Source organism: Oncorhynchus mykiss, chromosome 5, assembly GCF_013265735.2.
Source record: "Oncorhynchus mykiss isolate Arlee chromosome 5, USDA_OmykA_1.1, whole genome shotgun sequence".
In the NCBI taxonomy this organism is placed as follows: Eukaryota; Metazoa; Chordata; class Actinopteri; order Salmoniformes; family Salmonidae; genus Oncorhynchus; species Oncorhynchus mykiss.
The window spans coordinates 64172926-64190102 of record NC_048569.1 but is presented as its reverse complement, the minus strand read 5'-3'; the positions used below and the strand labels follow the sequence as shown (position 1 = coordinate 64190102).

General features: G+C 41.2%; 2 protein-coding genes across 5 annotated transcripts in view; both read right to left on the bottom strand.

Moving 5' to 3' along the window:
* LOC110524317 (C3 and PZP-like alpha-2-macroglobulin domain-containing protein 8) overlaps positions 1–5656 on the bottom strand; it is a 52642-nt gene extending 46986 nt beyond the window's left edge. Inside the window, exons 1-4 of the mRNA XM_036978062.1 lie at positions 5040–5656; positions 2681–2832; positions 1845–1867; positions 1141–1306 (exon numbers count right to left, since the gene is read on the bottom strand). Coding sequence (XP_036833957.1) covers positions 1141–1306; positions 1845–1867; positions 2681–2832; positions 5040–5119 — 421 coding nt within the window. The 5' untranslated portion in view covers positions 5120–5656. The remainder of the gene's footprint in view (positions 1–1140; positions 1307–1844; positions 1868–2680; positions 2833–5039) is intronic.
* Positions 5657–6964: 1308 nt separating this feature from the next.
* Positions 6965–13048, bottom strand: sac3d1 (SAC3 domain containing 1). 4 transcript variants are annotated; one of them, XM_036978059.1, is made up of 11 exons: positions 12968–13048; positions 12640–12709; positions 12406–12530; positions 12140–12251; positions 11959–12060; positions 11708–11846; positions 11386–11520; positions 10814–10967; positions 9620–10001; positions 9248–9524; positions 6965–7776 (listed from the first exon to the last, which is right to left on the bottom strand). In XM_036978059.1, exons 5-11 carry the CDS (start codon positions 12019–12021, stop codon positions 7313–7315), a joined length of 1614 nt encoding a protein of 537 aa, XP_036833954.1. In that variant the 5' UTR covers positions 12022–12060; positions 12140–12251; positions 12406–12530; positions 12640–12709; positions 12968–13048; the 3' UTR covers positions 6965–7312. The 4 variants fall into 4 exon arrangements, with proteins under 4 accessions (XP_036833954.1, XP_036833955.1, XP_036833956.1 ...); XM_036978060.1 differs by having other exon boundaries at positions 12469–12530; XM_036978061.1 differs by lacking the exons at positions 11959–12060; positions 12140–12251; positions 12406–12530; positions 12640–12709; positions 12968–13048 and having other exon boundaries at positions 11715–11722.
* Positions 13049–17177: the final 4129 nt, after the last annotated feature.

The window sequence follows — 17177 nt, the reverse complement described above, 5'->3', positions numbered from 1 at the left end:
TGCAAAAGACCTGAGACTGGGTCGGAGATTTGTCTTCCAACAAGACAATGATCCAAAACATAAAGCAAAATCTACAATGGAATGGTTCAAAAATAAACATATCCAGGTGTTAGAATGGCCAAGTCAAAGTCCAGACCTGAATCCAATCGAGAATCTGTGGAAAGAACTGAAAACTGCTGTTCACAAATGCTCTCCATCCAACCTCACTGAGCTCGAGCTGTTTTGCAAGGAGGAATGGGAAAAAATGTCAGTCTCTCGATGTGCAAAACTGATAGAGACATACCCCAAGCGACTTACAGCTGTAATCGCAGCAAAAGGTGGCGCTACAAAGTATTAACTTAAGGGGGCTGAATAATTTTGCACGCCCAATTTTTCAGTTTTTGATTTGTTAAAAAAGTTTGAAATATCCAATAAATGTCGTTTCACTTCATGATTGTGTCCCACTTGTTGTTGATTCTTCACAAAAAAATACAGTTTTATATCTTTATGTTTGAAGCCTGAAATGTGGCAAAAGGTCGCAAAGTTCAAGGGGGCCGAATACTTTCGCAAGGCACTGTATATTTCACTGGTCACCCCCAAAGCCAATTCCACCTTTGGCCGCCTTTCCTTCCGGTTCTCTGCTGCCAATGACTGGAACGAACTGCAAAAATCACTGAAGCTGGAGACTCATCTCCCTCACTAACTTCAAGCACCAGCTGTCAGAGCAGCTCACAGATCATTGCACCTGTACATAGCCCATCTGTAAATAGCCCATCCAACTACCTCATCCCCATACTGTATTTATTTATTTATTTTGCACCTTTGCACCCCAGTATCTCTACTCGCACATTCATCTTCTGCACATCTATCACTCCAGTGTTTATTTGCTATATCATAATTACCTCGCCACTATGGCCTATTTATTGCCTTACCTACCTTATCTTACCTCATTTGCACACACTGTATATATACTTTATTTCTACTGTATTATTGACTGTATGTTTGTTTATTCCATGTGTAACTCTGTGATGTTGTATGTGTCAAACTGCTTTGCTTTATCTTGGCCAGTTCGTAGTTGTAAATGAGAACTTGTTCTCAACTAGCCTACCTGGTTAAACAAAGGTGAAATAAAAAAAATGAAAGGGCCTGGGAGATTGAGACCTTTGTGTTTGGGCTTGTAGACTGGCTTATCAGTCTGGATGAAGACGGCTGTGCCCTTGCTGTCCACAGTGACAGTGGTGTAGTTGTGGAAGATATATCCCCCCTCAGTAATGTGGCGATTCCCCCACACCTTCAGATGGGCCTGACCTCTCAGACCAGGAGGGACCTGCAACCAGGAAGGACACATATAGTATATCTTCAGGATGCGGTCCCTAACACAACACCACACCACACAGAGCAGTGGCAAACCAGATGCTAAAGTGCTTAGCTAACACAGTGGACAATACAAGACTATATTTGATAAAGACAGGGGTGGGGGTTAGAGGGAGTGGAGGAATCAAGTCGTGCATGTTGGATTGATCCATTCTAGCCTTTGGGGGGCTGCAGACCCTTACATGCACATAAACAGATGTTGCATATTATATTGAGGCTGTTACCTTATTCCAAATGAATGTGCAAAAAGGCAGATGTTCACATACAAATGATGTTCGTGTTGTTCTGTATTTCGTTTGTGGAATGCTGACAAACTGAATGGGATCTCACTACTGCGCAGCTGGAGCCACAACCATTTCAATGCATTTCAAATACACTCTTGAAACAACAATTGCGTTCTTTATTTATAACTCCACACAAGAAAGACCTGATATGATCAACTGATGAATGGTAGATAAAAATGCTGTTAAACACAATGACGTTGCTCTCACCTTTAATTTGATTGTACCTTTGTCTGAAATGGAGAAAATGAAATAAAATCAATCAGTAAAAGTTCACACAAAACCAAGTAAAACCTTCTGTCAAAATGATTAAGCTCTTGTGATTGAGGTGTGGTTTGATTCAAGGAACATTAACTCGTGCCAACACCGGTCCTTGAGGGGCACATTGTATACCGGTTTCCGTCCTTGTCATTTACAGTAATCAAGAATCTTAGTTATATAATGTTTGGTTATTCTGTACTTTAGGCTCAGACACACGTCCAATAGCATTTGCTGGCCGAGACTACTTAGCACTAATGAACGTAATTTGCGAACCGAGGACGCACCGATTTTACATGTAGAATCGAGTGACAAATGTCTGAACGATTGGCAGAAGAACGCTAGATCCACATTCGGTGCGATGTGTGCAAACATTTAGATACATCACAATAACCAGTTATGTGAAATCTCAGTTTTACAGTTATCAATGAATTGCCAGAGGAAAGGAAAACCAGTGGAACTGGAGCGATGCACTATGCAGGAAATACAGCTACAGGCTCTTTCAATGAAGTGCTGAAGTCCCATTAGTAGTGCTGTCAAACAAAGCCCACATAGATATACACAAAAGCCTGGTTAGACAAGCCAGGCTTTTCCATAAACCCCCTATCATAAGAAACATCCGTTAAGGGCCCTGTGAGGTCAGGAGTTTACACTCAACCCAACAGGTCAGGGGTCAATCAGCCTCACACTGTCCCCTGTAAGAGCGTGTGTGTAATCCACTCTCAGTGTGTGTAGGGAATGGTGGTGTGTGTGTGTGTGTGTGTGTGTGTGTGTGTGTGGGTCCTCACCTAGCACAGTGCCATGGCTGTGTGCCACCGTCTCACCCTTCACAGAGAGCTGGACTTGGACATGCGTCTCCTCCACAGCATTGAAGATGGTAATGCTCAGGGCCTCCTCCACGCCAGCGCGGAAAACTGAGGGAGCAGCAATCAGGTAACCCCTAGTGACCAGGACAAAGAGTGGGCTTTTGATCAGACAGTACTTCAGCCAGTGGTTCACAACTCTGGTCCTTGAGGGCTTGCTGTTTTTTAAAGGTTCTGATATATAGATCATTCTCATCCAACTATGCTTCCAGCAGCATCCAATATCAACACACCATATGACCCCAACTTCACCCTCCTCCTGCCCTCCAAATATGGCTGTTCCTAAGACAGTATTGACGCACACACACAAACACACCTCAAGGGATTTGCAAAGTGAGATAAGGTTTAACTCGATGTTAGCAGCGACACAGTACCTGTCAGCCAACAGGGCTCTGCTCTAGTGTTCTCTTTGGGTGGTCTGAAACCACTTCTGATGTAACCTTATAGTCGTTTTTTTTTTTTTACATAACGAGCAAGATTCCAGACAGCCATTCTGATATTTAGTCGAGGGAAGACGGCTGTCAGAAGGGTTGGAGGCCAAATGACATCCTCAGATGCACATAAACATTCTAAAAGACCAAGTAAACTTTGACCAATGGTAGGCAAAAGACCACCATAAATGAGAGCAAGGGGTTCAACTGGCTTTAGTTTGGAGACATACTTAGGTTTCCATGTTGTACACTATCACACTACTATTACATTACAATTGCTATGGTGTTATTACATGCTCATTTAACCTTTTCATGAGTGAAACTCAATAAAAATGTGATTACAGTATATAAAAAGCTAGTTCTGTTTGTCATTCAGGTGACAGTTTTTCCAGACCTGGGAGCTCCCTTCTTAAACTTTAATCGAGATCACCCATGTCTTATTGTCCGATCATGTGTTTAGCATTACAGTGCTGGGAGCCAGAGGCTATCTAAGTCCCAGAGTCATGAGAAAATCCCTTGGATAAGGGGGGCTTTGAGAATAGCAAGATAATATGAGGAAATTGACTCTCAGGGTTTGATCTGCAGCAAGTTCAATCATCTCTTTGACAGCCCTGCGTCAGGTGCTGAGGACCATGCTCACTTTAGTCACACAGGCAGATGCACGGAACTTCAAAGTGGTTCTGCCTGTCTCCGAATTCAGTCTCCAATGCTTGAAGACGGATGTTATTTTGTTAGGAACGCTGGTATTAGTCCTATAGAGTTCTCTATGGTGTGGTGTTGTGGCCTCAGCACAGCTTGTAACCCTTCACAATTATAACACAGCCAAATTCTCCACTGTTCAGGATTAGGCTCTGTCATACTGTTGACAGCAGCATGACTGATAGCATCAAAGAGCCCAAAGTCAAACGAATTTCAGTAGAGCTTTTTGTCAAACACAGGGAGGTGGAGGAAATAGCGGTATGGTACTATAGTGACCATAAGGTGCTAAGTGTGGAGGAGAGTTTTCCATTCATAGGAAATAATATGTACACAAATCAAGTAAAGCATCTCATTGGGCTTAGACTGTAAGCTCTTTGTCATTTTCTTCTCCTATCAGAGATAATGGTATATGAATGGTGTATTGTAAAATAAAACATTTACTGTTTTCTTGTTGTAAATGGGCTCTAAAACACTTCTCGAAGCAGAAGAGGAGTCCTGAATGACCAATTCTATACAAAGGACTTTATTTTTAACTGTTTAAATTTCAATAGTGTTGTTTATGCAAATAGGGAATAGGTGAAAACTAATGAGAAAAACACAAACTTTTATCAGGGTTGATATTTGCTGCAAAGTATTACAACGAAGGCACAAATAAATAAACAATTGGGGCTCAACCATTCGATTTGCATCATATAACCCAAATGTCGCCTGCTAATGGGACATAGTATCATTTATAAAGCGTTGTAATAACATTTTAGAATTTTAAAAATCCCATTCTTCATGTGAAAACGTGTCGACAGCATCATCAATCGAACCGCAACTAGGGCGCTGAACGTGTCAAGTGAGTTCGATACATTGTTTCACGTTCATAGCATAATGAACAAACCCTCTTTATAAATCCATGTCATTCGATTTTCCCAAACAATCCTGATTTCATTCCGCAAATGCAAAATTTAGCTTGTACTGAAAATGAAGAAAAAAATCAATACAAATACAAAACAATGCGATGTGTACAAGTAAAAATGTTTGCAATAAACGAAGTAGTGATTGATCTGTTAAACTAGGAATGAGCAGAGTTGAAACAGTGTGGTTTTGCGTATTGCAGTAAAAATGGCAACATGCTCATTTACAATAGAATTAGGTCAACCACTTACTGTCTTTCTTGTGCATAACTTCTGACGATGCAGATGAATAAAGTCCACGAGATACACGCTGTCCAGCAGGACCTCCACATTCTCAATATTACCCCAGTTTGCTGTGACGAGAGTTCTAAAGTCGCTCAGAGTTATAAAGTTCAGACTTCAGATACTCAACGCTTCAAATGTACAGTAGCTTCGACCATCCTCTCATTCTAACGTAGCCTATTCATTGAGGCACTAATGTGTGAGCGCCAACTTCTGTCTCGAATCGGCAAGCAAGGATCATGTTATCAGCATCCCACTTTGAGAAATCCCGTTTCGGGGCAACTGGCTTTTTCCGTCAGAGCTCAAGGCACATAGACAGTCCTCTTTTTGCGTGCCTGATTCACCCGCCTCAGTTTCGTTCTCTCATATAACAGCATTCCAGATTATTAGTGTCCTCCCATCCCCTGAAATGTAGCACGATAGAAAATAGATCATGTTTATACATTTATTTCCAGAGCCTTGGTGTTGTCCCTTTCTTCTCCAACCTTGCCTCCTCGCCTCCTTGACGTTTCAAAGCTTTTGTCACGGCTGGTTCGAGTCAGAACAGCTCCTATAGCCTAGCTCTGGGGTTCCCAAGCTTTTTCACTCCGGGGCCCCTCTTCCAGAATTCTCCCCGCGCGCGCACGCGCCACGTCTATTTCTATGGGCACAGCACTATTCATGACACAAACTGCTTGTTGGTGGAAATAATTTAAAGCTTAATTCCTGCAATTCTACACCATTTGTCATGGGTGAAAAAGAAAATGTTGCAGTTTTAAAGCTACATTTCCTGCAATGTTATACATTGTGTCATGTCTAATGTGTATTCATGTGATATGACTAAATAATTACAATATCTATGGGCAACAAAAAAAAACGTTAGCTGACACACGCCAGTTGATCTGGACATTTGACAATGGCCCTGGCCTGAACAAAAATAAAATACAGCTAAGCCCCTGCTTCCAATCTGTAAATAGCACACCCGACAACCTCATCCCCATATTATTACTTACCCTTTTGCACCCCGGTATCTCTACTTGCACATCATTTGCACATCTATCACTCCAGTATTAATGCTAAATTGTAATTATTTTCACCTCTAGGGCCTATTTATTGCCTACCTCCTTACTCTTCTACATTTGCACACACTACATGGATTTTTATTTTGTGTTATTGACTGTACGTTTGTGTAACTCTGTGTTGTTTTTGTCACACTGGTTTGCTTCATCTTGGCCAGGTCGCAGTTGTAAATGGTTCTCAACTGGCCTACCTGGTTAAATAAAAATGAAATAAATGTAACAGTCTGGAGTAAAAATCTCTTTGCAGTTGGCATTACATGTTGTATTAATCAGTGTTGTCTACTTAACAGTCTAATTAATCCAGGCATGATCTTTGATTAACCTGACATAGATCACTTCTAAGTATGAATATGATTAGTTGCATGCATGCAATATTGATGAGAACCCTCTTAACTTGGGTATGTGAACTAATGTTAGAAATATCAGGGTAGTTCAAATTAATATGCGTTTCAATGCTTGCAGTGCGCACACTCTCCAGATAAACCTTTAGCCCCCTCAAGTGGCAAATTGTGAGCACTGATAAGTGTAATACAGTCTGGACATTCATTGCCATTGAATGAGCACTTGCATCCTTTTCCATAGTCTTCCAGCGCTTCATACAATTCACAAGGATTCATTAGAAAGACAGCAATTATATTTACCCATTTAGTTATAGAAAAACAGCCTGTTACAACCGCTCTAGCCTCACATGACCATCCTTCCAAATGTTGTTTCATTGACTCATGTGAGAAGCCTGAACTTCTAGACTACACCCACTCATACTCAACCACTGCAGCACTCACAAAACGTCAATAGCACTGGCAGAGAAGTAAACATGCATGAAAGAAAAGACTAAACTCTTCAAAAAATAAATGCTTTATTTTAAAACCAAAGGCAGCAGAAGTCAAAAACAATTATAGATACAGTATATAAAACATGGTAATTCATGTGGTTCTCTATATGGCATACATTTCTTGTGTGATCGCTGATCTATCATAATCAAATGTTTGATTTGTCCAAAAGGGCAACTTTATAATCACAACATTTTTATGTGTAAATGTAACAGGTGTCGATGTTAAGGGAATATTCACAAATCACTTTAAAACAAGTTTATTTCGAAAACTTTAAAATCTATAAAATCAAGTGCATCTCAGTCTTCTTGGAGCAGGCAGGCCGCAGTTTATCCAATGTCCATGTCTGGTCATATCAAGTGCAGCCATGAATGATGCTACCAACAGTGAGATCCCTCTGCTTCCTGTCCACCAGATCATGAAAGTGTGCACACTGTAGCTTCCCAGCCTCTGGCTCAGTGAAGGAGGTCTTGGAGAAGACCACATAGTCCCCACGGACTTCCACCCCATGGGCCTGGCACAGCTGGTTGGTGAGGGGGACATCCAGGGCCAGGATGTGGGCCAGCTTGTGGAGGGGGAAGCGGCAGTTCTTGCTGCTGTGTCCGTGGCTGTAGATCAGCAGCAGGTCTCTGCGACAGGTCTCTAGGTGCCGGTGCAGGGCACAGCTCTGCAGGAAGTCCAGACTGTGGGCCAATCGGAGGAGTCGTACAGGGTTGCGTTCCATGAAGGCCCGGCTCACTGACAGGGCCAGATGCATGACAGGGGAGGAGCGTATCCGCTCTGGCAGCTCCATGGTGTGCTGTGTGGCACGGCTTGAACCTGGATATATTATACAGGAAATATGAGTCTGTTAAGAAGGAAGACAGTGCACAGTAGATCACCGTGAAGATCAACATGTAGAATTGTCTAGAAATTAATATAAAATAACTGATGATGTTCTGTGGTCAGAGGCGATAGGACGACCACTTGCTGCTTTTCAGTACACTCGGCTGTCAGTTTCTCTGGCGTTTCCTCTTTTAGTGAAATTACAAGCTTGTAATTCGCAGTAACACCATCATTAATCATATGCAGCTCTTTTACACAATATTGGTCCTTTGGCCATTTCCATTTCCTTCATCTCATATGTACCATTGGTGAACCCAACCCTGTCCTCATAGAGGCTGTGATTCAATTATCTTTAAGAGTCGTGCTCTGTATGTCAGCTATCTGTTTGAAGACAGCAATTTTACGATCCATTTTTTGTGTTTTTTACTCCCAAACTCACAGTGGATGTCTCAGTAAGTGAGAGTAAAATAAACAACAAGCTAGAACCTCCTCAGGTTGTCTTGCATTTATGTGAACACAATGTTGGCTACAATCCAGGGCCCAGAACTTACGAGTATTTAACCATGCATCTTTCTTACAATGGGCCAAGATGCAACGTGTTCCCCAAAACACCACACACAGAGAACAATTGCTAAGTACGTTGTTGGAGCATGTGTTGATACTGATAGGATCGAAAGGGTGTGTTGCTCTCAGATCAGCTTTCTCCATTCAAATCTTTCCTTAACATTATAATTATTTCACAAAACTGATGACAGATCAGCTCCTATAAAGATATTACCACCTATGGCTGCAAATATTGAGGTGACTTATCACCAATTTGGCCCATCATTGCACCAATGTTAAGCTACACATGAAACATGTTGACAAATTACAGACAGTAGCAAAATAGAACTGATTGAACATTAAATGTATTTTAATATGATTGAAATGGGCCAATAGCTTACTGTTCATATTTTAACATGATTGAAATGGGCCAATAGCTTACTGTTCATATTTTAACATGATTGAAATGGGCCAATAGCTTACTGTTCATATTTTAATATGATTGAAATGGGCCAATAGCTTACTGTTCATATTTTAATGCAGTTCTCGTTTTTTATTTGATGCATCTTTTTACACATTGCTTGTTTGTATCAACTGCAAAACAATGTCAACTTTGTGTTTGTAGTCAACTTTGTTCTGAAGTTCTCGGCGTCACAGAGACAAATATGATGTGTGATTCTATGTTTAGCGGAGAACTGTGTATAACGTGAGGTGCGAGGGCAAAAAAAAAAGCATCTAACGACGCATTTAGCTGTTCGATGAGTGGTCTGTGGCAGGCGTTAGATTATAAGCGTTTAAGTGCAACATTAATAACGATGGTTTTGGGGAAACAGCTCAGGAATTTACTGACGCTCCTACGAAGGTTCTGGCGACGAACTTAGCTTAAAGATGCATTTGGGAGACTGGGCCCAGGACTACTCACCCAGGTTGTAGAGGAGACCGAGAGCCTGGAACTCCTCCTGGTTGGGGTGCTTTCCACTGGTGTAGCATTCCAGCAGCCAGCTGAGGCTTTCCTGCAGGTGGGTATCATTGATGCGGGGGTCGTAGAGGCGCAGGGGCTCCCCACACAGCCGGTAGGAGGCGTAGATCAGGAAGCGGACTGTCCTCTCCAGCACGGCCACACAGTCAGCACCAGACACCCTCTGGATGATCATATCCTGTCTCACACTGCGCAGCCGGTCAAAGACAAAATCATACACCTAGAAATGCACAGCACAAGAAGAAATGTGTTAATGAAATGTTGCATAAAATAATATGACAAGATAACAGAAGGCATCTAGTGGAGATGACTAGCCTCGGTCCATGGACGCAGTGTGGGGGAGGCAGCGATGTTGTCGACGAGGTAGAACACAGTCTTTAGCAGCACAGCTGGTGGTCGCAGGTCACTAGGTCGAGTGGAGTCCTTCCCTGCTGCAGGTCTAGCATACTCCTTTACCACACCTGAGGGGTCAGCCCTGGGCCAGCGTTCCCGCTCAGTACCCGACAACACCTCAAATCGGTGCAGTAAGTTCTGGGCCTCCCTGTCCTGCAGCTCGCGGATAGGGCACATAGACAGGCAGACACCCCTGGGGATGGACTCCTGCCTCCTCTCCTCTTGCACTTCTCGCCATACCCCCTGGTTGTGGTGTTGCCTAAAATCCCTTTCCACGGGCTGTCCTCTCCTTCTGGAGTGGGAACTATTGAAGAGACATTTTTGATCAAGCCTCGAAATACTATCACTGAGAAAGAATAGTGGCAAGTGCATAACATTAAATAAGTATAATGGACGCAGCACTAGCGGTCCTTGCAAAAGCATGTTCATAGCGGGAATGGCATAATTTCATCCTTCTAGCAGCTTTACATGCAAGGCTGCCATTCAAAAGAACTAGCACGAAGAAAATGCCAGTCGACTAAGCACTCCCTGAATGTATAGCTAACGTTAGCTAGCTAGGCTGTGTGCTTGCTTGCCAGTGTTAGCTTACTGTACCGCGACTTGATTCTACATAATACAGTGCAATATTATTTTCTTATCCATTTTCTACGATGCTACAGATCATTTACAAATTCATCTTAAAAACGTGGATAAACACTTATATTTAGATCAAACCAAACAAAAACTCACACACGACAGGACGCTCTCTTGTTGTTCATTGGTCAACTGTGACGGCAACAACGTCACTTGCCAGAATGAGCCAATCAGCAACAACGAATTCTACGTTTAGCGTGATGGCTCCTATGTCACATCCGGCGAACGGAACTTTAGCAATAACTAGTAAAATGTATCAATTCAGTAACGGTGCCACAATGTATCCTTGCAGCAATATCATACGGATACAAATGTTTACAATTGAAACACTTCCGAGGTGACGGAAATGTCTTACAATATCAAGTAATTTGAAAAGCACGTAAAATACATTACATATTGAAGTATACAATTTATTATAAAGTTTTACAAAACATTTCCCATGTTCAGTAATTAAACTATGTTAACAAAAACTATAGACTGTACATGCTATACAACGTTCTCCAATGCTGCTTCACTGTTTGGGGCAATTTTTGGTCAAGCCAAGCTCCTCCAAGAACTGCTGAATCTGAACGGTCTGGTGACTGACCAGCGATGACAGCTCCACCAACTCTGAAAGACCCCCGTGAAGAAGGAAATCCTGTGGTCACCAAAACAAAAATAAACCCACTACACATTAATTAATTGTTTATCATGTCTTTGGAAAACGTTACAGTGTCTTGAAGTGACACCATAATGTTAGTGTGTTGACCTGTGTAAACACTTAGCTTATGCGTGCATACACATACAGTAAATCAGTCAAAGGGCAAGACTCACTAATAACAAGTTGAAAATTCATAATTGCTTCAAAACACTTTAAAAAAATACCGTCTTAGGTCTCTAATCTATAGTCTTACCCTGAGAGCTGATGTTCTGTGCAGCAGCTATCTGCATGGGTAGGACACATTCAAACACATTCATAGGAAATCATATTATATGCGTAAGCAAAAAATACATTTTTAACTTTGATGTAGGTTTTTCGCTTCACACCAGTAAAGAAATAATTGAATTACACCAACCCAGAAACATAATTCTGTCCCCCTCAATGAAGAAGTTCTTCACTGGCAGCTCATGACGTGGGTGTCGACTGCGGTGGCAAAAGGCTTGTAATTTCTCTGTGAACTGCTTGACAGCATCAGCCACAGGAGTTAGCGCTGTGATCAGAAAATATAATGTTGTTTGATTGTTTTACATGTTACAAGCAATTTATCTTTTATAATTCAAATCAATAACCATCCCACAATAATAACACACACAAAACAAAAAGGATAACAACATTTTCAGCTTCACAACTTGTTTACATAAATCAAAGATTGTTTAGGATGTATTGAGAGAAATTACCTCTGACCTGTAAATCGAGCTGGTCATCAAGCTGCTTGTTCTTCTCACGGTCTTCCTTACATAGCTGCTCCTCTTCCTCCATCACTGATAAAATACACCCCTCCACCCCCACCTCAAATTTCTGGCTATTATTCGCCATCTGAAATCAAACAGAACAGAGTATAAGAAAAAGGTTCATCCTAATGGGTGGAATACCAATAGAACATGTTGTCCAATTTAGAAAAACACTAAATACAACAGTTAGTAGTTACCTTTGCTGTGAGGTAGGCCAACAAGAATATCTGCATCTCTTGGGAGTCTCTTTTCATGTTCATTGTTCCTTTCAGGTTCTACTGCTGGTAAGACTGTCTTGTCTGTAGTATAGGTGAGACATGGCATGTTAACTTATTGTTGGTTTGTTATTATCATGATCTGAATAAAAGGACAGTTTACCTTTAAAATGGCAGATACATCAATGTCTGGGCGAAGACAGTGACCATTAAGATTGTGGACTGCAGAATACTTGTTCCAAATTGTGAAGGCTCAAGGACACTGGACATCATTGCTGGAGGATAAAAAGTGTTGTGTTGCAAGTAAGCATATGATCTCAGACACTCGACACTTAACCAACTCCACATGGCCAAAGACATTGGGAAAATAAACAGGTTGCCCATGGTAGATCACAGCCAAACATCTCACTGATCACTGAAAGCACTCACGAGTAGGATTGCAAAATGACTGAGAACCATTTGCGAAAGAGCCCACCCGTGGATAATCCCCACCTGGTTAAGGTGGGGCAGGCCTTGGTGGAGGCGAAGGTGGACTCATTGGTGAGGAAATTGTTCTGTGGAAAAGTACATGGGTGCAATGAATTAAAATTGTGAGAACTCTAACTACTAATAAAAATGTTAAAAAAGAAGAGATCAGCAAATGACATGAACTCATAACACTACCCTGGCGAGAGGTGCCTTTTCAACAGTTCCACTGTTGTTGTTCTCGCTGTTTTCACTCACAGCTTTGGAACTGAAAATAACACAAAAAGTTTAAACATGTAGCCTAAGGGTAAATGCAGCTAATAAAAGATGGTGAGATCCACAAGATAGTGACAGCACATAAGTAACCTTACATATCTGTACACATTTTCTTGTAACGTGTCCACGACAACACTGCTAGTTAGCAGCTGATCGCACCATCACAGTTAAATTACATCAATTAGATTCATATTTTGTAAACATACAATTATATTAGCAATATACATGGATGAAGAACATGTGTATCTACCTTTCTGAATCTCCAAGTGTAGGTTTCTGACTTTTAGGAACAGTTGGCGATTCTTGACGCCATTTTTCTTTCAAGTGAACAGCGTGTACAATAACTTTCATGTCCGGCTTGAAACAAATCCTGTGAAGATGATAGTGATACATTCTTAGCCTGTGTTACAAACCCTGTTTAGCAAATACAATATTGTTTCTTGAAATTCAAAATGTAAAATGTACTTATGAACTTGTTTAGGTTTATCTACAATAAATATAGACCACTATTAACGTTAATTGTATGTAAAATGTTGTAGCCATAGCTATTACATTATTAGAGGAGTTAAGTGGTGTCATTAATGGCAAAGTTATATTAATTTGAGAATTTACATCAAAAGTAGATTTTTTTTTGTATTTTAGCTAATCGTAAGCCTTTTCTTAACCTAATTATCCTAACCTGCAACATGGCTTACCTGCTGTGTAAGTTATCTTTAACCTGCTACTAAAAGTCAATTTTGACAAAAGCTGATCCACTTTTGGACAAAACCGTCATAAACCCGCAAGTGGTTAGGGAGAAATCCAAACCAGTCTAACTGAAATTAATGGCAGTAGAGGCATAATCCTGATATTTACGCATGAAAATAAAAGTAAGACGTGATGTATCAGAAATTGTGTAATGTAATTATTGTCAACTAGTGATGGGTCGTTCGCTAACGAGTCGGCTCTAAGAGCCGGCTCTTGTAGGTGAACGTTGGGAGCCGGCTCGCATATCAGAAGAGCCAAATCTATTTATAAAAATATACAAAAATTAATGTATTAATAATCAAAATATTTAAATGAATAGAATTAACTAATTCAAAGAATAACTAATATAAAAAATAATATCGGTCTAAATGCTCAAGCGCACACACATTCGTTCTGACTGTCTACTCAGACTAACAGCCTCACCTGTTGATCCTGTCAATCAGACACGCAGTGTCAACCAATGAACCAAAGATGCGTGAGGGAGGGCCGAGCCAACTCACTCACAGTCACACACTTAGCAGCGAGGAGAGAGAGGAAGGACAGCTGTGAAAACAACAGCTGGAAAATGAGTCGGAAGCACCGTAGCATTTGGATGCATTTTAATAATGTAGACAATGTTAGAGCACAGTGTAGAATTTGCCAAAATAAAATCTCATATAAAGCTGGTTCTACGCACAACCTACACCGGCATATGCTAACTGTGCACCCAACTGTGAAGCTAGCTGTATCTGAGTTTTGAGAAACTAGTGGGCCTGCTAGTGATAGTGGTGGAGCCGGCACCTCCACACTGGAGATGTATCCACTCAGTCAATTAGGCATACTCCGCGACCCACAGCAACGCAGTCTTCTATGGACCAGTTTATGCTAAAGTCTATGTCTGTGGCAAAACAAGGCCAAATTGATATTGGATTGGCTAAAATGATTGCCACCGATTTCCAGCCATTTTCGATCGTGGAGGATAGAGGTTTCAGAAATTATACCAATAGTCTAAATCCAATGTACACAATTCCAAGCAGGAAAACCCTTTCAAAATCACTTATTCCAGAACTGTACGAGAGCACACAGGCTTCAGTGCGGGAAAGAGTCCAAAAAGCTACTGCAGTTTGTCTTACCATTGACTGCTGGACATCAAGGGTAACCACTTCTTACATGTTGGTTACATGTCACTTCATTTAAGACGTTTCAATGTCTAGCTGTATTCTTGACTGCTTTGAGTTCAGCGACACACACCTCAGAGAACTTGGCAGAGGAACTGTTGAGAGTGGCTAGAGAATGGCAAGTAGATGGAAAAGTATTCTGTTGTGTTAGCGACAATGCAGTTAACATAACCAAAGCCATGAAAATTTAAAAATGGACCCATCATCCATGTCTTTCCCACACAATCAACCTGATTGTAAGAGATGCTCTAAAGGTGATGAAGCCCACTGTGGCCAAAGTGAAAGCAGCTGTGGAATACTTCCACAGGAGCAAAGTAGGTGCTGAAAAACTTAAGTCTACACAACACCAGATAGGGATGCCTGAGCTGAGGCCTAAACAAGACTGCACTACAATGTGGAATTCAACATTTTATATGTTGAAGTGGTTTCTTGAGTCAAAGGATGCATTCATCTCTACTGTCATCTCTATTGTCAATGCACCTGTTGATGCTCTGACCCAGGAAGAATGGGAGGTGGTGGAGGAGGTGTGCAGAGTCCTGGAACCCTTTGAGCAGGTCACAGTGGAGATCAGTGGAGAGAGGTACAGTAAGCAGTTATTACTACATCATTATTTAATCCAGTATTATACATGTATATGATCAGTAGACAAAACATGAACCTGAACTAATAAGTTACTGTTCTCTCTTTTCAGCTATGTGACAGCCTCAAAAATGATACTCCTGTGTAAGGGTCTGCAGCGAATCACAGCCAGCCGCCAGAGAGAAGCAAATGTAACCACAGGACATGTGACAGAGTTGATGGACACCCTATGTTCATCAATGGACAGAAAGTTCCACAGAATGGAATATAATCACGTGCTATCAGAAACTGCTGCACTTGACCCCAGGTTTAAGAAGTTAGCCTTCTGTGATGCCAGAGCGATTGATGAGGCTCTTCAAAGAATAACATCTGCAGCAGGAAAGGACAGCCCCAGCAGTCAGCTGGCTCATTCACCAGGGCAAAAGGACGAAGAGGGAGCAGATGGAGCAGAAGCACCAGCAGTAGTGCCACAAACGTCTGCTGTTTGGATGCTGTTTGATGAGAGAGCAACTTGGGATGCAGCCCGAAGGAATCCCTCAGCAGATGCCATAATGGAGGTCCGATCCTATTTGGAGGAGCCACTCCTTCAAAGATCTGCAGATCCTCTGAGCTGGTGGAAGAACAAGGCCCCTGTCTACCCACAGCTTACTAAAGTCATGACAGGGAGACTCTACATAGTGGCCACATCTGTTCCCTCTGAGAGGGTCTTCTCGAAAACGGGACAAATAATTACTGAGAGAAGAAACCGCATCAGCCCCTCGAAAGTGAGGCAGCTTGCATTTCTGAATGCAAATCTCACATAAAAGCAAAATATGGTCAGCATTGCTGTGTGCTGCTGGTTATAACATGGCAGTAAAGAAGAGAGAGAAAATAGGGACCAGTTTAATGTTTTAAGTGGGATGCTGCAGTTTTGCACATTGTTATTTATTTTTCTTTGATAAAGTGCAATATTCTATTATTATGCTGTTCAGATTGTATTCGTTTTGAATGGTTAGATTTATATGCACTTTGTTTATGTACATTAAAAAGTTGTACTTTAAATGCAAATGTTTAATATCATTCTTTTTCATTACAAAAAAATGCATTGTAAATAGATTGTAGTTAAGGTAGAGTATGATTTCATTTAATCATTTATTTAGAATTGTTTTAACACCAATCATTCTCGCAAACTGTTTGACTTGAAAAAATACATAACATATTTTTTTAAAGAGCCGTTTGGGAGCCAAAAGAGCCGTCTCTTTTTGGTGAGCTGAGCCGAACGAGCCGGCTCACTGAAAAGATCCAGAATGCCCATCACTATGTCAACTTTGAATATGTCAAATAACACTATTTGACGCATCAAATAAGCTTGTTGACCAATCAGGACTTGAATATGACTGCACCTCACGTAATAATTGAACACGTTCATACATTTTTTACGTAGTCATTAAACATTGATTACACTATCACTCGTATTTCATGTCACAACGATTCATGATCATGCCGCTGCCGCAAGAGCGCAGACACACTTTCCCTTGCTCTGGACAGTGCTGGTCATAAAAAAGCTAGCTAGCTGATTTTATTTTTTATTTAACCTTTATTTAACTAGGCATGTCATGGATGCATGATGGATGGATGCAAACAATTTGAGGTTCGCCTTTAAAAAAAAGTCCATTGTTGAAAGTGATGTAAATTAAAACAAAAGGTGGAATCGTGCCATAATGGAATAGATCATGCTAAACATGTTTGGAATGTTATATAAATGTAACAAAATACAATAATTGGTTAATTTGACAAAATATGTTAATCACACTGGATCTATTAGACTATAGAATTTCATTGGGGGCATACTTATTTCACTGTACAGCCTTACCTATGGAGTGTGGATCAATGACATGGGGTACCAGTCTGCTCAGTGACACCCAGAGAACATTAGGGTCGTAAGTATTATTGATGGACTCTGAAACCACTGTGAATTGAGCAACATTTATTGTACCA

Coding starts and splice junctions, on each gene's coding strand:
- sac3d1 (XM_036978059.1), bottom strand. CDS start 12,021: ATGAACATGAAAAGAGACTCCCAAGAGATGCAGATATTCTTGTTGGCC. Junction 9,525..9,619: donor CACTGCGTCCATGGACCGAG/GCTAGTCATCTC, acceptor GTGCATTTCTAG/GTGTATGATTTTGTCTTTGA. Junction 7,777..9,247: donor CGGTCTCCTCTACAACCTGG/GTGAGTAGTCCT, acceptor TAATATATCCAG/GTTCAAGCCGTGCCACACAG.